We start from the raw sequence: 22,256 nt of genomic DNA on the forward strand, positions 1-22,256 counted from the left end.
CCCTTGGGTTCCGCCCAGTGGTCTCCGCTAGATTGGCAACGTTTAGGTGTGCGCATGCGCACAAGCGCTTCTGCCTTTCGGACCGTCCCTTCCCTTAGACCTGAACTTTGCGCACGCCCAAAGGACTCTCCCGCTTCTTAGCGCTCCACCACTTCCCTGCGCTTGCGCATTCAAGCCGCCAGATTTTCCTTTTCCGGGTCCCAACTGGGCTCGTTGGGCGCATGCGCCACCGCAGGTTGGCGGCTCGCGGCTCCTTTTTCCGGCCTCCCCCTTGGGCCGGCTCCCGCAGAAGCGGGGCGAGCGCGGAGCCCAAAACGAGTGACCTGTGACCCCGGAAGTGGACCTCAGGGTACCAGGGCTTTCCCCGGGCCGGAACCGAGGGAGCCGTCGCCTGCACCCCCAGAGCATCCACCCCACGCCCACCTCTGGATGCCGCCGACGGGTGCCCGGCCCGTGCCCTGCGCCTGCCTGCCGGCCCGGCCCTTGGGAGCAGATCTGGGCCGGGGGTGGGGGCCCGGACCCCGCCTCTGATGCGTCGTGGTCCACCCCCGCGCCTGGGTCTCGCACCGCTGACTGCCCGGGCCGGCCCCGCCCCCTGCTCGCACCCTAGCCCCACCGACCTCTCTCCTCCGCTGGGGGAGGCCATGGCGTGAGCGCGAGGCCGGGCCCCGGGGCCCTCGGGCGCCACGCGGGGCATGGGCCGGGGGCCGCCCCCATGAGGGTCCCGGGAGGAGGGCGCGCGCAGCAGCGGCGGGGCCATGGGGTCGCAGGTATTGCAGATCCTGCGCCAGGGGGTGTGGGCTTCGCTCACCGGCGGTTGGTTCTTCGACCCGCACCAGAGCACCTTCTCCAACTGCTTCCACCTCTATGTCTGGATATTCCTGCTCACCTTTCCTTTCTTGCTGTACATGGTGAGACGCTGCCGCCACCTGTAACTCCCACCGGGGAAAGGGAGGGCAGATGTCACGGAGGGGTGCAACCTGGCTGGGATTCTGGGCTGTGGCTTGGGCACTAGGATGTAGGAAGAGGACTCAGTGCAAAGTTTGGAGTGTGTGGAGGAGAGGCCAAAATTTTCTGGCCTGGGTGACCTTGAGACCCTCACTTCGTTTCTCTCCAGTTAGAAAGAAGACAGGGCCCTCCGCCAGGGCCTTCTTACTAGTTGTATGCAGGGGCGATGAAGTCCTGTTGTGAATTTGTGAATCCTAGCTTTGAGTGTGGCGTTAGGTCCACCCCACGGGGGCAGGGCTGTGTGAAGAGGGACCTGACTTGCTGCCACCTCCAGGTCCTGCCCCCCAGCTTGATGGTGGCTGGTGTGTACTGCCTTGTGGTGGCTGTCATCTTCGCTGCCATCAAGACTGTGAACTATCGGCTGCATGCTATGTTCGACCAGGGCGAGATTGTGGAGAAGCGCAGCTCTACCGTGGGGGAACCAGAGGAAGAGCCTGCCCAGGGGGACGGCAGTCTGCCCAGGTGGGGCGAGGCAGGGCCTGTGTTGGAAATGGAGGGTCCTTGGTGCCTGGGCCTGAGCGCTGGAGGATGGAGAAGGGGCTTAGGGAACATTGGGTCCAAGAACGGTTGAATGTTCTATGGTTGGCCCTGGATTTATCAGGGGGATCTGTGCGGAGAGTAGAGTGATGGGGATGTTGGGAGAAGTACTATATGAAGAGAGAGGGTTAGCTGAAAGCTACTGTTCTTTTCCACTGCTAGGGATTCTGGAGTGGAGATGACAGTATTTCGAAAAGTGAGTTCCACACCCCCCGTACGCTGTAGTTCTCAGCATTCCGTGTTTGGCTTCAACCAGGTCTCGGTGAGTGGTCCTGGCCCTCTCCCTTCCCCACTCCTCTCCTGAGAGCGTGTCCCCAACATGGGTATGTCCTGAACCTACTTTTTGCCCTGTTTGCTCCTTCGTACTTTTTTTTTCTATTGCTCAGGAGTTGCTGCCCCGGATGGAGGACTCTGGGCCCCTCAGAGGTAGGTGGCTGCTGTTCAGAGCTGAAGGTGGTGGTGTGGAGTAGGGGATGGCGCGTGGAGGCCTTGAGGTCCTGCTGACGCCTCTGGGGCTGTGGTTGCAGACATCAAGGAGCTGGTGCGGGAGCAGGGCAGCAACAACGTGATCATGACCTCTGCCGATCGAGAGATGCTGAAGCTAAGCTCACAGGAGAAGCTGAGTGAGTGGGCATGTTGGCAAGAGCCTGGGGAGAAGACTAGCTGTCTTGTCTTTGAGTCACCCCAACTTTTACTTCCCTGGGCTCTCTGTGTTCTCTCAGATTGGACCTCCTCTGTGTCCTGCCCCACCGGGTTCTCAGAAAGTGGGGCCATAGGACCCCCTCAGCCACCAGTCTCTTTTGTAGAATGCCATTCTGTCGTCTTCTGTCTTCTTGTGTTCTGATAGTTGGAGACCTCCCCCAGACGCCTCCAGGGGCTGCCCCAGACCCATCTCTCCCCAGCACGGACTCCTCAGAACGTTCTCCCCTGGCTGGAGATGGCGCCCCCTGGAGTGGGAGCAGCGTGGCTGACACTCCCATGAGCCCCCTGCTGAAGGGGAGCCTCAGCCAGGAGCTGAGCAAGAGCTTCCTGACGCTGACCCGGCCTGACCGGGCCCTGGTAAGGACCAGCAGTCGACGGGAACACCGCCGCGGAGCGAGCGGCTACCAGCCCCTGGACCGGCGGGGCTCGGGTGAGCCCACACCCCAGAAAGCCGGCTCCTCAGATTCCTGCTTCAGTGGCACTGACAGGGAAACGTTGAGCAGCTTCAAGAGCGAGAAGACCAACTCGACCCACCTGGACAGCCCCCCCGGTGGGCAAGCCCCCGAGGGCAGCGACACAGACCCACCCTCGGAGGCAGAGCTGCCCGCTTCACCAGATGCTGGGGTCCCGTCAGATGACACACTGCGTTCCTTTGACACAGTCGTAGGAGCAGGGACGCCTCCGGGCCCGGCTGAGCCGCTCCTGGTTGTACGGCCCAAGGACTTGGCCCTGCTGCGGCCTAGCAAACGGCGGCCACCTGTGAGAAGACACTCCCCCGCTGGCCGTGCCCCTCGGCGGCCGCTGCTGGAAGGCGGGGGCTTCTTCGAGGACGATGACACCAGCGAGGGCAGTGAACTGAGCCCGGCCTCCAGCCTCCGGTCCCAGCGCCGCTACAGCACCGACAGCTCCTCGTCCACTTCCTGCTATTCCCCTGAGAGTTCTCGGGGTGCGGCGGGGGGGCCCCGGAAACGACGGGCCCCGCACGGGGCTGAGGAGGGGACGGCTGTGCCTCCCAAGCGGCCCTATGGGACCCAGCGGACGCCTAGTACCGCCAGCGCCAAAACGCACGCCCGCGTGCTGAGCATGGACGGGGCAGGGGGTGATGGCCTGAGGGGCCCCCTGGCTGGCTCCAAGGCTGAGCTGGAGGTCCAGGCGGGGGTGGAGCTGGCAGCTGGTGAGCCCGCTGTGCTGCCCGCCGAGGCCCGCCGGGGACCTGCGGCCAACCAGCCTGGCTGGCGGGGGGAGCTGCAGGAGGATGGTGCTGTGGGGGGAGGTGAGTGCCGGCTCCAGAGCTGGGGGGAGGCGAGCTCGGTAGGGACGTGGGTTTGGGCCAGGGGCAGCTGGAGTGGACCTGGTCAGCCTCTGTCTCAGGCAGCAGATGGACAAGGACGCAGCGACCTAGTGACGTTGGCTGCCAGGCGTCTCAGATGAGCAAGGCTGGAGTGGTGAGGAGACCGAGGCAGAGACCTCAGGCACCTGGCTCCAGGTCCTGCAGGTAGCACCTGGGCCTCTGCTCTTTGAGGACTCTGAGTAGCCACGCTCATCCTCCTGGGTCGCCAGTGGGGCAGAGCAGATCACGTCCTTGTTTCCACATGTGGAAACTGAGGCCCACGTGGTTAGGTGACCTGGCTGGGCCACAGAGGCGGGATACGGTTGGACTAGGCCTGACCTTTAGCTCCATCCATGCAGGGGCATCTGTCTCCCCCCCTCCCCCAACCCTCCCTCAGGCTCTGTCCAAGCCTCTGTCACTTAAGCTCGGGGGGCCTCTCTCTCTGGTCAGCTGCCGAGGAGACTGGCAAGCGGGACCGCTCAAGCAGCGTGAGGCGGGCACAGGCCATCCGGAGGCGTCACAATGCCGGCAGCAACCCTACCCCCCCCGCCTCGCTCATGGGCTCGCCGCCCAGGTGAGCACCTGCCGGCTGCTTGGACGGGAGTGGGGGCCGGCTGGCTCTAAGGGGTGCTGACCATGAGCCGACCCCTCCCCAGCAGCCTGCAGGAAGCTCAGCGGGGCCGGGCTGCCTCCCATTCCCGGGCGCTGACGCTGCCCTCTGCCCTGCACTTCGCCTCCTCGCTGCTGCTCACTCGGGCCGGTGCCAACGTGCACGAGGCCTGCACCTTTGACGACACTTCCGAGGGTGCCGTGCACTACTTCTATGACGAGAGCGGTGAGCCCCTCCCCCGGTCCTTGGCCAAGCCTCTTTCTCTCCCGCTGAGGGTCGTGGTCCCAGCAGCTGTGCTCTTGGTGCCCAGGGGCTGGGCTGCCATCCAGGGGAACCCAGCAGAGGGTTTTCCTCACTTGATGGCCCTGGTGCCCACGTGGGTTGGGCCTCGGTGCTCCTGTCCCTGACAGGCTGCCTTGTGTCCCACACTTGTGCCCCAGGTGTGCGGCGTTCCTACACCTTTGGCCTGGCTGGAGGCGGCTACGAGAACCCTGTAGGGCAGCAGGGGGAGCAGGCAGCCAATGGTGCCTGGTGAGTCTCCAAGCTTGGGCTCTCCCGACCCAGCAGCCGATGGGGAATTTTCTGTCTTCCTTCTTTGGGCTGGGCAGGGGCAGCTCAGACCTCTAGGAGGAGAGGAGGGTGGGTGGCGGTGAAGGGTGGACCTGCAGGGATCCCTTAGGTCTCTGGTTCCGCGGCATTTCCAAGCAGGAGGCTTCCAGGGTCTTCCAGGAGGCCCAGGACCTGGGAGGGAGGCACTTCTGCCACCTGACTCCTCTGGACACCCCTGTGCTCCTGGGTATTGGAGCAGCTCCCTTGGGCCCCCAGTCATGGCCTGGCCTTGGCCCCGACCCCATTCCTTTCCCAGCCTCACCCACAGCCCCGACCCTCACGGCTGCTGTTCCCACAGGGACCGCCACTCGCATTCCTCCAGCTTCCACTCGGCTGATGTCCCAGAGGCGACAGGTGGCTTGAACCTGCTACAGCCGCGGCCCGTGGTCCTGCAGGGCATGCAGGTGCGCCGAGTGCCCCTGGAGATCCCAGAGGTGAGGAGCCAGCATCGGGGAAGGAGCTGCAGGGGGTGGGGTGCAGACCACCAAGCATCCACCCAGGCACCAGGAGGGACATGTCACCCTGAGTGAGGGCTCCAGGGGCCTTGAGATAGCTGTCTTGACCTTTGATGGCAGGGTGCACAGGTCCTGGACCTGAATGGCTCAAGGAGTCGCTTATTTATTTACTCGTTCAACGAACATGTCTGGAATAGTTTTGTTTGCCCTGGAGGGGCCACAGTTAGTGGGGATGGTGGGTGTTAGCAGTGGCACTTGGAGAAGGGGCAGTTGAGCTCGCCTGGCAGTGGCAGTGCTGCCTCCTGTGCTGGGCGCCTGACGTGGGGTGTCTTGAGGCATGCTGTTCGAGCTTGTCCGTCTCAGCAGAGCTAGCAAGAGCGCCACCTTTCGTTCCTGAAAGCGTCCTGACGTGGGCAATAACTGATGTGGTTGGCCAGGGAATAACAGAAGTACTAGGGACGTATGAGACACAGACTCAGAGTTAAACGACAGTCGTGAAAGTAGCACCCACACACCCAGGGCCACAGAGAGGCCACGGGCAGCGCCCAGAAGCCCCACGTGCCCCTTCCTGACGCGATTATTCTCTTGACGGTCACGTGGGATAGCAGTGTTATCCTTCCACAGCCGAGGGTCTCCACCAGAGGCAGGGGCTGTGCTGCTGGGCTCTCCAGAGCCCAGCACAGGGACAGGCTCGTAGTTGTATCCCGTAAACACTTGTTGAATTAAAGACACGAGAAGCCCAAAGAGATTAAGTAGTTGGTCCAGGGCCTCGCAGTGCTGGCATCGGCACCGAGGCCCGTCCTCAGGGCTGGCGCTCCGTGTGCTCCAGGGTAGGGGGGTCTGAGTGACCCTGAGGGCTCTGTCTGGGAGGAAGGTAGTGTTTGTGCTGGCTCCTGAAGGATAAGGTGGATTTCTCTGAGCCCAGGAAGAGACGGGAGATGCTGCCTGAGTGGGGAAGACAGACGCAGGAGCTAGTAATCCTGGCGTCCAGCAGCCCTGGAAGCCCCCACGGCCACTGAGCCCCGTCCTGGGAAGCTGGAGGAAGGAGTAGGCCCTTGGATGAAGGGTCAGGGCAGGCCGCGGGGCTGCTACATGGTGGGGACTTTCTGTGTTGACCAGCCAGTGTGTGCTGGGGGGTGGCAGTGGACCACGGGGGCGGGGGGTGCGGGGCTGATGGCCGCGGCCGTGGGGACCGCAGTTTGACCTGCTGGACCAGGACTCCCTGCACGAATCCCAGGAGCAGACACTGATGGAGGAGGCGCCGCCCCGGGCCCAGCACAGCTACAAGTACTGGCTTCTTCCCGGCCGCTGGACCTCTGTGCGCTACGAGCGGCTCGCCCTGCTGGCCCTGCTGGACCGGTGAGCACCCACCCCCTCATCCCCCAGTCCTTGATCGTCCCTGGCCCCTGGCCTTCCAGACTCTGAACGTGTGGAGGCTGTCATGGCAACAGAGAACCTACCTGCTGGGGTCGCTGAGGGTGCGTGGAGAGCTGGAGTCTGCAGTGGGGTTTCTTCAGGTGCTTCTGGGTGCAGAGGGGCGGCCAAGGGGGTGGTGCTCTGGTCACTCCTCTCCCAGAGCTTTGCTGGAGACGTTGTTCCTGTTCAGTGTGTTGTTTTTTATTTGCTTCTGGGTGAGTGTCAAGTAAATTGAATCCTGTACCCTGAAAAAGCTAACGAACCATCTGTCTTAGCTTTCCGTGTTTTCGGGAGGAAACTGAGGCCCATAAAGTGAGAGAGATCAGATGACGTTTGTTGTCGGGGTGAATGATTTGGGCCTGGAACCTGTGTCCTGCCTTCCTGTGTTCTGGATTTCTCCCGGCGCTGTGACCGGTGTTTTGGGGGCATTGTCTGTGTGCGTAGCATAGCGAGTGGGAGCCGGAGATGGGCAGATGCCAGAGTGGTGGCACCTGAGGCCTCAGGGTCTAGAGGGGGCAAAGACTGGGATCGGGATGCAGGGTAGCAGTGGAGTGGCTTCCTGGAGCGGGTGCCACCTGGCCCTGGTCCTGAGAGGGCATAGCTTCACATAGGATGACGGTTGGCGTGGACACCGGCCTGGACATGGGCCTTTGTGGCTAGCTCCTGTTTCCCCCATCCCCTAACCCCTTGCCCCACTAGCAGGTGAGGAGGTGGGTGTGCTCTGACCCTGCTCTCTCTCCAGGACACGGGGGCTGGTGGAGAACATTCTCGGTGTCGGCCTGAGCAGCCTCGTCGCCTTCCTGGGCTACTTACTTTTGCTCAAGGGCTTCTTCACCGACATCTGGGTCTTCCAGTTCTGCCTGGTCATCGCCTCCTGCCAGTACTCCCTGCTGAAGGTCAGGCTTGGCTTCCTGGGTCTCTTCCCTCCCGTCTCTTCCCAGATGCACCCCCCTTCCCAGGACCCCTCTTGAGCGGGTTGAGCTCGAAACCCGCTCGAAAGCAGTTAAGATGCTTCAGATCCCCTGTAGCCACCCCCCATCCTACAAATGAGAGAACTGAAGCTCAGGACAATTCAGGGGCCTGCCCTGCTCATTCATAAGGGCCCAGAAGTGGAATCAAACAGATCCTGGGGCCTCTGACCCTCCCGTGGGTGCTGGCTCTCATCACCAGTGTAGCTCTTGTCTCTTCCAGAGTGTCCAGCCTGATGCAGCATCCCCCATGCACGTGAGTACCAGCAGAGCAGCACCTTTCCCCGCGAGACTCAGGCCTGGGTCCCGGGCAGGACTGAGACCAGGTGGGGAAGGGGTCGGATGGGGGAGAGGCAGGGCTCCCTCAACCACCCCCATCACCCCTAGCTCCTTGGTCCTTCTGTCCCCAGCATGCCAAGCTTTCTATCTTGGACCCAGGGCCAGGCACGGGACATGTGAGCGTGTGTGTGTGCACGTACAAGTAGGGTGTTCAGTAGGGGAGGCCTGGCTCCTCACAGGCCCCCCTCCCCAGGGCCACAACTGGGTGATCGCATACAGCCGGCCTGTCTACTTCTGTATCTGCTGTCTGCTCATCTGGCTGCTGGACGCCCTGGGCTCAGCTCAGCCTTTCCCGCCTGTCTCCCTCTACGGCCTCACGCTCTTCTCCGCCTCCTTTTTCTTCTGCGCCCGTGATGTAGCCACTGGTAAGGCCGGGCAGGGTTGAGGTTGCCCAGGGAGCGAGGCCCCAAGGGTGGGCCGAGGGGCAGCCTGCAGGCTGACCGGGCCTCCGCTTCCCCTCCCCGCCAGTGTTCACCTTGTGCTTCCCGTTCGTATTCCTCCTGGGCCTCCTGCCCCAGGTGAACACCTGTCTCATGTACCTGCTGGAGCAGATAGATATGCACGGCTTTGGGGGCACAGGTATGGGGCCCACGGGTGGCTCGGGGGTGTGGGGGCCGTGCGGGGCCCAGGAGGGGCTGTGGGTTATGGCTGCGGCTCTGGCTGCTCACTGAGCCTTCTCCCGCGGCGACATGGTGGATTCTGAGAGCCCATCTCTTCCCCTCCCCTCCCTTCCCCTCCTGTCTCCTCCGCAGGCAAGTGGTTTAAACCCAAGAATGCCAGGGGTTCCGAAGGCCTCTCCGGGCTGGGGGGAGCCGAGAACAGTGGGCTGGGGACGGGGTCTGGGGGAGTTGAGAGGCAGTGGGGGGCGGTGGGGTGGGCGGCCGGCAGGTGGGAGCTGGGCTTTACTAAAGGCTGTCGCTCACCTCGCAGCCGCCACCAGCCCACTCACTGCGGTCTTCAGCCTCTCGCGCAGCTTGCTGGCTGCTGCCCTGCTCTACGGCTTCTGCCTCGGAGCCATCAAGGTAGGGATGACCTGTCGGTGGCGGGCATACTGAAGCCCAGGGGGTTGTTGGGACAGGGCTGTGAATTGGGCTCAGCAGTGGCTTCTCCCACGGTTGGGGGACCGCCCCCCGCCGCCATGCTTATCCTCATCCCCTCTGACCAGCATGGGTTCTCTCCCCAGACTCCTTGGCCAGAACAGCACGTCCCCGTCCTTTTCTCTGTCTTCTGTGGCCTCCTGGTGGCGCTGTCCTACCACCTAAGCCGGCAGAGCAGTGACCCCACCGTGCTCTGGTGGGTGCCCGCATGTACCTGTCCGTGTGCGCACGTGTATACGTGTTTGCGTGTGTCACCACCTGACATGGCAGGGGTTGGGGGGGTGTCTGTGGGAGGAGGGGCAGCCTCCCCAGACCCAGGCCCCTGACTCTTCTCATGCCCGCCAGGTCTCTGATCCGGAGCAGGCTCTTCCCTGAGCTGGAGGAGCGGAGCTTGGAGACGGCCCGCGCCGAGCCCCCAGACCCACTGCCAGACAAGATGCGTCAGTCAGTGGTGAGGACCGGCAGTGTCAGGGTCTAGTCTTGGGGTGCAGGGGTGTGGTCAGCCACTGGGTGGCGGGGACACCCAAGCTGGTGTTTCCTGACCCTGCAGCGCGAGGTCCTGCACTCTGACCTGGTGATGTGTGTGGTGATTGCTGTGCTCACCTTTGCCATCAGTGCCAGCACCGTCTTCATTGCCCTGAAGGTTCGTGTGGCGCAGGCCACCCCTCCCCCTCCCCCCACCTCAGTTTCCGCCGGAGCCCGATTGCCATGGCCTCACGTCCTTCTCTGCCCCTGGCTGACCTGTACCAGGTGGCTCCGTGGCCCTGTGGCCTGTGTCCCTTGGCTGAGCCTCCCGCCTCTCCCTCTTGCAGTCCGTGCTGGGTTTTGTGTTGTATGCGCTGGCTGGGGCCGTGGGCTTCTTCACCCATTACCTGCTGCCGCAACTCCGCAAACAGCTGCCCTGGTTCTGCCTGTCACAGCCCGTGCTGAAGCCGCTGGAGTACAGCCAGTATGAAGTGCGCGGTGAGTGCCCCCCGCCCCGGGCTGGGACCCCTCCACCCCTCCTGCCCTGATTTCCAAGCGGACCTGCAGCCTGATGGGAGCACAGGCCTCGCAGCTCAGAGTGCCAGCAGGGGGCAGCCTCTGCCCACACCTCCCCGTCCGCTCTGGCACTGGCCCTGCGGCCCCTTCACTGCCCTCTGTACCCGCTCCTGTGCCCGCTTCAGCCCATGCCTCACTTTCACCCTGCCTGCGTTGCCCTTTTCCTACCTGCCTCGCAGTCTCTGAGGAGATGGGAGAAGTAGAACTCCAGGACCTTAAAGGGACGCGTTGTCGAGAATTACAAGTTGGCTACCAACGAACTACATCAGCCTGGCATGCGTTTTTACTTGGATTCTGCAACACAAACACCCCTGAGCCTATATTTAAACACCTGGATTTGTTTACTCTTTTCTTTTTTTCTTTAATATTTATTTGTTTATTATTTTGGCTGCTCCGGGTCTTAGTTGCGGCGCACAGGATCTTCATTGCGGCTTGTGGGATCTTTAGTTGCAGCATGCAGACTCTTAGTTGCGGCATGCATGTGGGATCTAGTTACCCGACCAGGGATCAAACCTGGGCCCTCTGCATTGGGAGCGCAGAGTCTTACCCACTGGACCGACAGGGAAGGCCATAAACATCTGGATTTGTTATGCAAAGGTCCACATGCCTTTGTTTTCATAGACAATGAAGGATTTTGCCCACTGGGCCAGCATCTCCATGTGGCTGAAGTCAGCTCGAGCCAAGTGGCAGGGGCCCCTTCAGAAGGGCCCTGAGGCTGAGGATCACTGTGTACTTGGGCCTCACCCTGCCCGCCCTGGCTCCGGCGGGCACCTGGGGTGTTGTCATCAGCCTTTATTTCACAGACAGCCGACTGGGCAGAACACCTGCCCTAATCCCCCAACACACCCGACCTGGGCCTCATCGGCCTCATTGCCCTCATCTGGGCTGTCAGAGATCAACCACCTGCCCCGCAACCGCTCAGAGTCTCTAGGGACCCAGAATGCCACATCCCCACGTCCTGGGGTTTGCCGTCTGTCCAGGTTCCTTTGGAGAGCACACCTATCCTGCCCCGTGGTTGGAGGGGAATGCGGAGGACCCGGTGCTAGACAGCAGTCCCACCTTTCCACCTTTCGTTGCAGGTGCTGCCCAGGTGATGTGGTTTGAGAAGCTGTACGCCGGCCTGCAGTGTGCGGAGAAGTACCTCATCTACCCTGCTGTGGTGCTCAACGCCCTCACAGTGGACGCCCACACGGTCGTCAGCCACCCGGACAAGTTCTGTCTCTAGTGAGGACCGACAGCCCCCTGCCATCCCACCGTCTACATCTCCGTGTGACACAGGGGGAAACTGAGGCCCAGAGAGGGAAGGACACCTGCCTCAGTTGCCCAGCAAGCTTAAGTAGGCCCCCAGCTCCTGACACCCTTTCCGGTGCAGCAGCTGTCCCTTCAAGAGCAGACGTGTCTCTCCAGTGTGCCTGAAGGGGGTGACCTCTTTAGAGAGCAGAGACGAAGAGGCACCGGGCCAGAAGAGCAGGGGCCTGCCCAGCAGAGCCCAGGCCAGGGCCAGCAAGGGATGGGCACCCACACCCACTGTGCCGAGTCTCCGCCCAGTGCCTAACTCCCACCCCTCGCCCACAGCTGCCGGGCGCTGCTGATGACCGTGGCTGGGCTGAAGCTGCTGCGCTCGGCTTTCTGCTGCCCACCCCAGCAGTACCTGACCCTGGCCTTCACCGTCCTGCTGTTCCACTTCGACTACCCGCGCCTCTCCCAGGGCTTCCTGCTCGACTACTTCCTCATGTCCCTGCTCTGCAGCAAGGTGAGACTGTGCAGGAAGACTCCAGGCTGTGCAGCGGGAGCAGGCCTCTCGTGCCTTGGTGCGGGAGACCTTCCCCAGTCCACGTTAGCCACACTGGGGGCCTTCGCAGCGGCTCCTGGCGGGGCAGCGAGCATGCTGAGGTTTAAAGTGGGTAAGTGATTTGCCTCAGGTCTCCTGGAGCATTGGTGATCAGCTGGGATTTGAAAAGGACCGTTCCCCGGCTCTGTGCTGGAGTCTGCAGTGGTGCCTGCAGGGCGACCCCAGTGCAGGCCTGAGCTTTCAGCTCACTCATGTGGGCATTCTAGCCTGGTTTCTGGCCTGGCCCAGGATGGTGGCGATCCAGACTGTGTCCCCCTCTGAGGGCAGGGCCTGTGACTGTCTCTTAACTCTTGGTACCACAGTTGAGGCCCAGCCTCATCACTGAGAGTGGCATGGCCTGAGCAAGTCTGCTCTATCTTCTCGAACTTCAGTTTTCCCATCTGAGAAATGGGACAGCAGTAGGAGGCTCCCGGAGTGGTTCTACGAATTAAATGGCTAACGCCCCCTTGGTTGCTTTGTCTGGAGCTGCTGATGGTATCGGGGGCTTCGAGGCAGGTCCAGAGTGTAAGAGCTGGGAGTGATCTTGAGCTTGACTCCCATGTAGGCAGCAAGTGGCGTAGCCCCAAGGCTCTGAGTGGGTACTTGGTGGACCCCCCCCTCTCTGTGAGTGATCTGCGTATCTTTTACCTTCCCCCCTTCCAACCCTGCAGCTGTGGGACCTGCTGTACAAGCTGCGTTTTGTGCTGACCTACATCGCGCCCTGGCAGATCACGTGGGGCTCGGCTTTCCACGCTTTTGCCCAGCCATTCGCCGTGCCACGTACCCAGCCTGCCGCCTGCTGCCTGGGCGCGGGTGTGCAGGGAGGACCGTGGCCTGGATGGGGCTGGGGGCCGCCAGGCGGGTTGGCACGGGGTGGGGGGCTAGTGAGGGAGGCCGGGGAGGGTCCTGCGTGCCTGCCACCTCCTTGACTCGTGCCCAGACTCGGCCATGCTGTTCGTTCAGGCCCTGCTCTCCGCGCTCTTCTCCACGCCGCTCAACCCCCTGCTGGGTAGCGCCGTCTTCATCATGTCCTACGCGCGGCCCCTCAAGTTCTGGGAGCGCGACTACAAGTGAGTCTCGTGGGACACAGAAGCAAGTTCCGGGGGCGTCCCTGAGAGGGACTTGGCAGAGGAGCGGGATGGCTGCACCGGGGGGCAGGTTGCGGGGAGACGGGAAGGAGTTTGGAGCCCAGGCTGGGTGGGGCGCTGTGGGCTTCGGTGAGGTGGCTGACCCAAACGAGGCAAAACTCGAGCCAGGCCGAGGCCTCGGCTCACACCCTGGGCTTCCTGGCTGTGTGGTCCCGGGTGAGTCCCCTCATGTCCCTGAGCCTCAGCCTCCCCCTCTGTCACGGGGCTGTTGTGGCGTCTGCCTCAGAGTGCAGGGGTGCGGGTTCGGAGGGGAGGTGCTTGGGGCTGGCGGGAGCAGTCGTTAAGCCCTGGGCAGCGTTGCCCTCTTGGCCACCTGTGTTGTCGCTCTCTCTCTGAACAGCACTAAACGTGTGGATCATTCCAACACCCGCCTGGTCACACAGCTGGACCGGAACCCTGGTGTGTACCCGGCCATCGGGGGCTTTTGGGTGGGGCCTTTCTGGAGGGAGCCTTGCTCACGTGTCACGTTGTCCATCTGTCCGTCCATCCTGGGTTCCAGGAGCTGATGACAACAACCTCAACTCGATCTTCTACGAGCACTTGACTCGCTCACTGCAGCACACGCTGTGTGGGGACCTGGTGCTGGGCCGCTGGGGCAACTATGGCCCCGGCGACTGCTTTGTTCTGGCCTCCGACTACCTCAACGCCCTGGTGCACCTCATCGAGGTCGGCAATGGCCTCGTCACCTTCCAGCTGCGTGGCCTCGAGTTCCGGGGTGAGTCGCGGGGCCGAGTTTGACGGTGTGTCGGGGCTGGACTCTAGCCCTGCTCTGCTCCGGTTTGCTGGGGCCCTTGAGCAAGGGGCTCTGTCTGCCAGGCCTGGGTTTCCTAGTCCGAGCAGTGAGGCGGCAGGCTCTCTCCAGCCCAGCCCCGTCCCTGCCCTGACTGCGGCAGGTCTGTAGCGACCAGGCTGCTCTGATGAAAGCTCGGACCTGGAGCTTCCGCTGGCCTGCTCTGCGGTCTCAGGCCAGGACCAGGTGGGCGGCCACACATAAGCCCTGGTGAGTGAGCCGTTTCCTTGCCCTCAGGAAGCTGTGCCTGGAAGATGCCAGCTTCAGAGGGGCTCACAGATGCACAGGGGCTCTAGGCACAGCTCGGGAGCAGCACGAGCCTGAGCTTCAGTCTTTGCGTCTATAGATGAGGGACCAGACCCTGTCCCCTCCCCCCAACCCTCAACGACCCAGTTACACCCATCGCGGCCACTGGGAGTCGGGAGAAAGGGGCTTGTTTGTTAATCGGTTCACTTAATAATGGTTACTTGCGTCGCATCTCGGGGAGGTGCCTGGGCACTGTCTGGGGAGGAGGTAGGCTGGGGTGTCCCTGTGGCCCCCTGACTGGAGCCCCCCCTTCCCCGCAGGTACGTACTGCCAGCAGCGTGAGGTGGAGGCCATCACAGAGGGTGTGGAGGAGGATGAGGGCTGCTGCTGCTGCGAGCCTGGCCACCTGCCGAGGGTCCTGTCCTTCAATGCCGCCTTCGGGCAGCGCTGGCTGGCCTGGGAAGTGACAGCCAGCAAGTACGTGCTGGAGGGCTACAGCATCAGTGACAACAACGCTGCCTCCATGCTGCAGGTCTTCGACCTCCGCAAGATCCTCATCACCTACTACGTCAGGGTATGAGGGGCAGGTGGCTGGGGGCAGGGGTCCCCGCCGGTGACTGCTCACTGGCCAGGAGCATCCCGAAGGCCATCCTCTGGATCCTTGGGGGCCTGTTTTGCCCAAGGGAAGCAGAGGCCTCAGAGAGTTTAATCAGCCTCCAAAGTGTCAGTGTTGGACAGCGGGCCTCAGAGGCCCATGTGACTCTCTGATGGTGGGGAGCCCGGGGCGGCGGGCTCCCTGTCACCCTCCTCCAGGAGGCTCACGTGGGGTGGTGAGTCCTGGGGGCCGGTGGGCAGCACGTGCACAGATCCTCTCTCTGGGAGGGGCGTTGCTGATACCAGCCTTCTAGACCACCAGCCCCGCCCCACGACCCCCCAGTACAGAGTGACGGTAATAGGAACAGTGGTGGCAGGAACGACAGTCTTAGGAGCAGCTGCCAAGCAGCGGTGCTCGCTGAGGGCTGGGCTCTGCCAGGTACCCCTCCTGAGCTGGGTGAAGCCCCGCCACACCTTCCAGGAGAGGTCCCGCTGCCTCAGATGCGGACAGTGACTTGCCCGAGGCCCTAGAATCAGGAGAAGTGCCAGAGCTAGGCTTAGCCCAGGCCTGGTCCTCACTGTCTCAGCCTGGGCATGCCAAGCCAGGCCCGAGGGTGTCGAGGCCTATGGTGATGTGGCAGGGGGTTGGTGAGGCACGGTGTGGGGTCCGAAGGGAGCTGTGGATTGGGTTCTGGGAAGCTTAAGGTATCGCCTTCTTTGCTGTGCCTGTCAACCCCCTTGAGAAGTGGGGATTCTCGCAGTTCTGTAAGGTGGCAGGGATGATGAGGGCGTACAGGAGCGGGGTGAGTAGGGGCTCACAGGTCCCCTCACGCTCTCTTAGCATCTTCCCTGGGGCTTGTCGTGGGCCCAGAAGGGATGGCCTGTTGGAGTCCAGGTGAGCCTGCCCACCTGAGGTTCTCTCTAGGGCAGTCCTGTGCATCCCCTAGCTGACCTTCACTGCCAGTGGGCACCCCATCTGTGTCGCTTGTCAGAGAAACTGCACTTTCTCTGCTGTGGATGTTTCCACCCGTCCCCTCCTAGGGAAGGGCTTGTGAGCCTGCCCCATACTTATCGTCACCAAGAAAGAGGCTGTGGTCCAGAAAAAGGCATTCCCAGCCGCAGGTCACCCAGGGGTTACGGTCCTGTCCACCTTCCTCTCCCCGTCTCCTGAGAGGTGCTCCTGCCCAGGTCTCCCCACTTCCTCCCTCTCGGCCAGTGTAGGCTTCTCGTGGCGGCGTAGCAGACCCCAGCCAGGCCCCCGGCTAGCAGGCTGAGATGAGCTCCGTCCCTGTCCAGCTTCTTGAGGGGAAGCTGACTTGCCACAGCTGCCTCAAAGGCTGGGCAGAATCACGGCCGTGTGGAGGCGCCTGGAGGACCCAGGGAAGGCTCTGCCCAGGATGGAGTGTGGGCTGAAGTTTGGAAGGATGAATGGGGGCTGCTGAGGCGGGCCCTGGGGGGAGGCAGGTGTGCAGGGCAGCCCCACAAGCCTGGGGCAGTTCAGGGATGTGTCCCATCCAGCCCTGGGCTTGGCAGACCAGGCGGAGCCTTCCTGTGCAGATTTAGCCCCCCTTGGCGCCTCCTACCCCTTGTCCTTCGTGGAAGTCACTGAGTGCAGTTGCTTGAGAGATTCAGTGCAACTCTCGTGGCCACGGAGACACTGGCCCTCACATCCACCTGCAGCCAAGCCTTGGGGTGCTCTTAGCATTTCCAAGCTCAGGCACATTCATTCTGCTGTTTGATTCTTTTTTTTTTTTTTTTTTTTGCGGTACGCGGGCCTCTCACTGTTGTGGCCTCTCCCGTTGCGGAGCACAGGCTCCAGACGCACAGGCTCAGCGACCATGGCTCACGGGCCCAGCCGCTCCGCGGCATGTGGGATCTTCCCGGACCGGGGCATGAACCCGTGTCCCCTGCATCGGCAGGCGGACTCCCAACCACTGCGCCACCAGGGAAGCCCCTGTTTGATTCTTTTAGTAACTCTTGGAAGAGGCAAGGTCAGTGTAATAGGCCCCTTTCACAGTTGAGAAAACTGAGACTCACAGACCCGTCCTTGCAGTTAGGTGGGATGAAGGCACAAAAGGTGCCGCAGTAGTGATGCTTATGAGGATTCAGTGAGCTGCCCCACGTGAAACACGGAGCAGAGCCACTGAGCTGCCAGCAAGTGCTTGCAGGCGGGCGCTGTTACTCCTGAGAACCACTCTCAGGGCTGGGCCCCAGGATTGCTGGTTCCGTAGAACACCATGTGGTTGTGCAAGTTAATGGAGCACTTCTGTGTGCCAGGCCAGCTCCTCCCCCAGTCCCCAAAGTTTTTTTTTCTGGTTCTTCTTGGGGGCTGCGGAGATGCCCTCTGAGCAAGAAGGTCAGTCTGGAGCCAGTCTGCCTGGAGCCCAAGCTGCCCCACAGCCCTCCTGCCCCCATTCACCCCATTAGGCTCCTGGTGCCCCTTCCTCTTGGTAAGGGGGCCACCCAGCCTTCCCCAGACTGCCCACTCACCTGCCACAGCCGAGGCAATGCTGGGGCCAGGCTCCCAGCTACCAGGCAAGCTGCTGTATGCCGGGAACCGAACTGACGAGGCTCCACCTATAGCCATGGCCTCCAGGCGTCCCCACCATCACCACCCAGGGAGCTAGCTGAGGCCCTTGGCTCTTCCTGGCTTGTACTGTGGCCATTTTGCCCAGGCTCTTAGCCTTTCCACGTCCTACCAGAGCCACCCTGCTGGACTCCCCTACTGCCTAGGTGCCCTCTGTTCATGGCCAGCTGCGCCAGCGTCCCCAGCTCTGGACTTCCCACCCTTTCCCCAGGCAGAAGCCCATCTCGTTGGCTTCATCCCAGGGCAGCACACAGAATCCCAGTAACCTCACTGGCTGCCAGCTGCCGGCCTCACACTGCCCATCCATGCTGGCTGTGTCAGCTGCCTACTTCCAAGAGCTCCTCTGCATTTGCCCAAACCCCTGCTTAGAAGCCAGCAGAATCCCTTAAAGGGTCCAGGAGCCCCGGACTTTGGGCACAGATGCCGTGCCTCTGGCTTTTTTCTGAGGGGAAGCCCTGTGGCCGTCACACTTCAGCTGCCTCAAGGGGCCCAAGACCTAGGGGCACTTAGGCCCCACTGGCCTGCAGGCAGCCCCACGACCTTAGTCTGACCTTTTGGGGCCTCTGAGGTCTGGATGCCACAGCATCGTGGTATTGTGGTGCTGGCCAGCTCACCCTGCCCTGCTGTGTAATTGCGGGCAAGTCTGTCGTCTGTCTGGGCCTCAGTTCCCCTTACAAACAGGGCAGGAGGGAAGGGCAAGCGTCCGAGCACTTGCCACAGTGCACCACCCTCCAGGGGATGCTCCGTGAGGAGGACTGCTTCCTGTCAGCTTTCCCCTTCCCCCTCCCTGGCCGAGAGAAGGGCAGCAGACTTGCCTGTGGGTCTTCAGGGAGCTGAGATGGGACACATGATGGGCGTCCCGGGAAGCTGACTTCAGCTCAGTCTGAGGGAGAAACCTCTTTTTTTTTTTTGGCCACTCCGCATGCCTTCTGGGGTCCTGATTCCCTGACCCGAGATCGAACCCCTGGCTTTGGCAGCAAAAGCATGGAGCCCTAATCACTGGACTGCCAGGGAATTCCCACGGAGAAGCCTCTTCACCCTGACGCTGTCTCCTTCAGTGGCCAGGGCAAGGGCGCTCCCCCAGTCACTGACCCCAGCCCTCTCCTCCCAGAGCATCATCTACTATGTGAGCCGCTCTCCAAAGCTGGAGGCCTGGCTGAGCCACGAGGGCATCGCAACAGCCCTGCGTCCTGTGCGGGCACCTGGCTATGCTGACTCAGACCCCACCTTCTCGCTGAGTGTGGATGAGGACTACGACCTTCGCCTCTCTGGCCTCTCGCTGCCCTCCTTCTGCGCCGTGCACCTGGAGTGGATCCAGTACTGCGCTTCCCGGCGCGGCCAGGTCCGGCCACCGCTACCCTGGGGCTGCCTTCTCCCTTCGGCCTACCCTCTCCCCGTGCAGGTTCTTCTCACCCTCAGCCTCCCTTGGCCTGGGCCCCAGCCCCCACCCCAAGTTCCCTGTCCCAGGTCTGAGCTGGGCTCTGGGGACGGGGGTCCTTGTGCCGCAGCCTGTGGACCAGGATTGGAACTCGCCGCTGGTCACGCTGTGTTTTGGCCTGTGTGTGCTGGGCCGCCGGGCCCTGGGGACAGCTTCGCACAGCATGTCGGCCAGGTGAGTGCCCGCAAGTCCAGCCGGGCCTGTCACTCTCCCCTCCTCTACCTCCATGAAGAGCTCTGGGCCTCTGGCCTCAGCCCCCAGGGGCCGCGTCAGTCCTTCCTTCAGTGGCTCTTTTACCCATGGTGACTTCGCCTGCTCCTCACCGCCCTGTGAGGGACATGGGCAGAGGTTGACCTCGTCAAGATGGCAAAACCAAGGCCCAGCATAAAGAGCCGTCTCCGCTCTGACCACTGCACATAGAGGCAGAGCTCAGGAAGCCAGGAGCCCCCTGTGCATTCACCTCCCCCCCTCCTCTTCCCCAGCCTGGAGCCCTTCCTCTATGGCCTGCACGCCCTGTTTAAGGGGGACTTCCGTATCACCTCCCCGCGCGACGAGTGGGTCTTTGCCGACATGGACCTGCTTCACCGCGTGGTGGCACCTGGGGTTCGCATGGCCCTCAAGCTTCACCAGGTAGGGAGAGGTGTGCCCAGGCAGGGTGGGGTGAGGTCTCTGCCCAGGCCAGGGGCCGCCAGCCTCAGCCCTCCGTCCTTCCCGCAGGACCACTTCACGTCCCCAGATGAGTATGAGGAGCCGGCCGCTCTGTATGACGCCATCGCAGCCAACGAGGAGCGGCTGGTCATCTCACACGAAGGCGACCCGGCCTGGCGCAGCGCCATCCTCAGCAACACGCCCTCGCTCTTGGCGCTGCGGCACGTCTTGGACGACGCCTCCGACGAATACAAGATCATCATGCTCAACCGGCGCCACCTCAGCTTCCGTGTCATCAAGGTGGGGACGGCCGCTCGCCCGACCCGGCCCCCTTCCTGGCGCGGCCTCCTGACCCCCGCGTGTGGCCTCCGCAGGTGAACCGCGAGTGCGTGCGCGGCCTGTGGGCTGGGCAGCAGCAGGAGCTGGTGTTCCTGCGCAACCGCAACCCCGAGCGAGGCAGCATCCAGAACGCCAAGCAGGCGCTCCGCAACATGATCAACTCCTCCTGTGACCAGCCGCTGGGCTACCCCATCTACGTGTCGCCCCTCACCACCTCGCTGGCCGGCAGCCACCCCCAGCTGCGGGCATTGTGGGGCGGCCCCATCAGCCTGGGCGCCATCGCCCGCTGGCTTTTGCGCAGCTGGGAGAGGTGAGCTCCGACCCCCCGCCTCTAGCCCTCAAGGCTGGGGTCACGGGGCAGGAAGCCGGGGCTCGGAGAGAGGAAGCGGCTCTCTCCGGGGTCTGACTGAGGAAGTGCTGGAGCCAGGATTGAGCCCCGAGAGCTGACCCCTTCCCCGAGCTGACCCCTTCCCTGAGCTGACCCAACCGCATACCCCGCCCCCTCAGCCACAGCTGAATGTGGCCTTTAGCCTGAAGCACCATTGATGATGCTTCCCTTTTTTTTTTTTTTTAAGGTTTATTATTTATTTTATTTGTCTTTGGCTGTGTCGGGTCTTAGTTGTGGCACGTGCGATCTTCGTTGAGGAATGCGGGATCTTTTGTTGCAGCGTGTGGGCTTCTCTCTAGTTGTGACGAGCGGGTTTTCTTCTCTAGTTATGGCGCGCAGGCTCGGGGCCCATGGGCTCTGTAGTTTGCGGCACTCGGGCTCTAGTTGAGGCGCGCGAGCTCAGTAGTTGTGGCACATGGGCTTAGTCGCCCTGCGGCATGTGGGATCTTAGTTCCCTGACCAGGGATCAAACCCGTGTCCCCTGCGTTGTAAGGTGGAATCTTTACTACTGGACCACCAGGGGAGTCCCCGATAAGCCCTCCCTTAAAAGCCCTGTAGGGACTTCCCTGGTGGTTCAGTGGTTAAGACTCTGTGCTTCCGCTGCAGGCGGTGCGGGTTTGATCCCTGGTCAGGGAATTAAGATCCCACATGCCACGCAGTACGGCCTTAAGGGGAAAAAAAAAAAGCCCTGTAAAGTAGATGGCAAAAACCTTTTAGAAATAGGACTCTGGGTTCTGATATGGTAGGTGACCTGTCTTGGGTTGGGGACTTGTGCTTGTGAGGTCTTTGTATCTCCCACCCCCTACCAACCTCTTGTCCGCCTCCCATCCCCCAGGCTTCATAAGGGCTGTGGTGCCGGCTGCAACAGCGGCGGGAACGTGGATGACTCGGACTGTGGTGGAGGCGGAGGCTTGACCTCCCTCAGCAATAACCCCCCCTTGGCACACCCCACACCTGAGAACACAGCAGGTGAGCAGGCAGGGCCGCGCTGAACCGCTGAGTGGAGAGGGCAGCCTAGCCGACTGAAGTCTCTGCCCTCTTATCTGTCTCCCACAGGCGGTGGTGACCAGCCCCTCCCACCAGGCCCTGCCTGGGGCCCGAGGCCCTCCCTGAGTGGCTCTGGTGATGGGCGCCCCCCTCCTCTGCTGCAGTGGCCACCCCCTCGGCTCCCTGGACCATCCCCCGCTTCTCCTGCCCCCACTGAGGGTCCCAGGCCCTCAAGGCCCCCTGGCCCTGGCCTCCTTAGTTCTGAGGGTCCCAGTGGGAAGTGGAGCCTGGGGGGTCGGAAGGGGCTAGGGGGATCCGAGGGGGAGCCAGCCTCAGGGAGCCCTAAAGGAAGCACCCCCAAATCTCAGGTAAGGTTCTTATGGGAAGGTCGGGTCCTGGGCAGCTCAGGTCTGCTCTCCTACCAACCTATCTCCCCTCCCTCAGGTGCCCCTAGACCTCAGCCTCAGCCCGGACATCAGCACCGATGCCTCGCCCCCCAGAGCAGTGCAGGATATTCCGTGCTTGGACAGCAGTGCTCCTGAGAGTGGCACGCCCACTGGGGCCCTGGGCGACTGGCCTGCCCCCGCTGAAGAGCGTGAGAGCCCAGCTGCCCAGCCCCTGCTGGAGCATCAGTACTGAGTGGCCTGGTGCCCTCTGGGTCCCAGCCCAGGATTCAGAAACTTGGACCCCCAGCCTTTGGCCCTTTCTGCTGGACCACAGAACTGAGTGGCTTTGGCTCCCACATGTGAACCCTGACCTCTGGCTGCCTTAGCCAGAGCACCAGAACTGAGTATCCCAGACCTCTGACCTTGGCCCCTGATCTCTCATCCTAATTCAGGGCCTGGGCTCCCCCAAACTGAGGCAGGCAGCCTCCCAGCTGGGCCCTAAGAGCCAAACCCGTGGGCTGGTCCTGCTTCAAGCCCATGGCCAGAACTGACTTGGCCCCTCGGCCTGCACTGCCTGCTGGGGTAGCCCCTTGGCCTTGGACTTGGGGCTGAAATGTGGGGAGGGGGGTTTCTTTTTCTTTTTTTTTTTTTTTTTTTTTTTTCGTGCTTCGGAGACACCAGAATTAATAACACTATTTTTGATTTTGGTTGGTAGTTTCTTCTTCCATCTGGGGGTGTTTGGGTGGAGGGTAGATGAGCACA

At 62.2% G+C, this 22,256-nt stretch overlaps 1 protein-coding gene across 7 annotated transcripts; it reads left to right on the plus strand.

The window, feature by feature from the left end:
* Window position 1: 1 nt before the first annotated feature.
* PCNX3 (pecanex 3) lies at window positions 2-22,201 on the plus strand. Of its 7 annotated transcripts, none has more exons than XM_029207027.1 (35): window positions 4-911; window positions 1,283-1,470; window positions 1,708-1,807; window positions 1,932-1,971; window positions 2,073-2,168; window positions 2,393-3,520; window positions 4,028-4,151; window positions 4,234-4,412; window positions 4,628-4,718; window positions 5,095-5,230; window positions 6,489-6,610; window positions 7,410-7,563; window positions 7,859-7,891; window positions 8,168-8,339; window positions 8,443-8,553; window positions 8,905-8,996; window positions 9,158-9,267; window positions 9,417-9,522; window positions 9,622-9,714; window positions 9,884-10,034; window positions 11,192-11,336; window positions 11,688-11,865; window positions 12,615-12,723; window positions 12,884-13,013; window positions 13,432-13,490; window positions 13,591-13,806; window positions 14,448-14,701; window positions 18,420-18,650; window positions 18,817-18,920; window positions 19,229-19,376; window positions 19,464-19,694; window positions 19,769-20,043; window positions 20,957-21,090; window positions 21,178-21,476; window positions 21,553-22,201. In XM_029207027.1, the coding sequence occupies exons 1-35, from the start codon at window positions 759-761 to the stop codon at window positions 21,745-21,747; spliced, it is 6,087 nt and encodes a 2,028-aa protein (XP_029062860.1). In that variant the 5' UTR covers window positions 4-758; the 3' UTR covers window positions 21,748-22,201. The 7 variants fall into 7 exon arrangements, with proteins under 7 accessions (XP_029062853.1, XP_029062856.1, XP_029062857.1 ...); XM_029207026.1 differs by having other exon boundaries at window positions 6,450-6,610; window positions 21,553-22,184; XM_029207020.1 differs by having other exon boundaries at window positions 2-911; window positions 6,450-6,610; window positions 7,859-8,339; window positions 21,553-22,184.
* The last annotated feature ends 55 nt before the right edge of the window (window positions 22,202-22,256 follow it).

The sequence above is a fragment of the Monodon monoceros genome, unplaced genomic scaffold (assembly GCF_005190385.1).
Source record: "Monodon monoceros isolate NGI ecotype Baffin Bay Population unplaced genomic scaffold, NGI_Narwhal_1 Super_Scaffold_7, whole genome shotgun sequence".
Classification (NCBI taxonomy): Eukaryota; Metazoa; Chordata; class Mammalia; order Artiodactyla; family Monodontidae; genus Monodon; species Monodon monoceros.

Excerpts from the sequence above, each read along its gene's own strand:
- PCNX3 (XM_029207020.1), top strand. The coding sequence starts at position 759 with ATGGGGTCGCAGGTATTGCAGATCCTGCGCCAGGGGGTGTGGGCTTCG. Across the intron at positions 1,471-1,707 it reads GGGGACGGCAGTCTGCCCAG|GGATTCTGGAGTGGAGATGA; the intron begins GTGGGGCGAGGC and ends TTCCACTGCTAG. Across the intron at positions 9,523-9,621 it reads ACAAGATGCGTCAGTCAGTG|CGCGAGGTCCTGCACTCTGA; the intron begins GTGAGGACCGGC and ends CTGACCCTGCAG.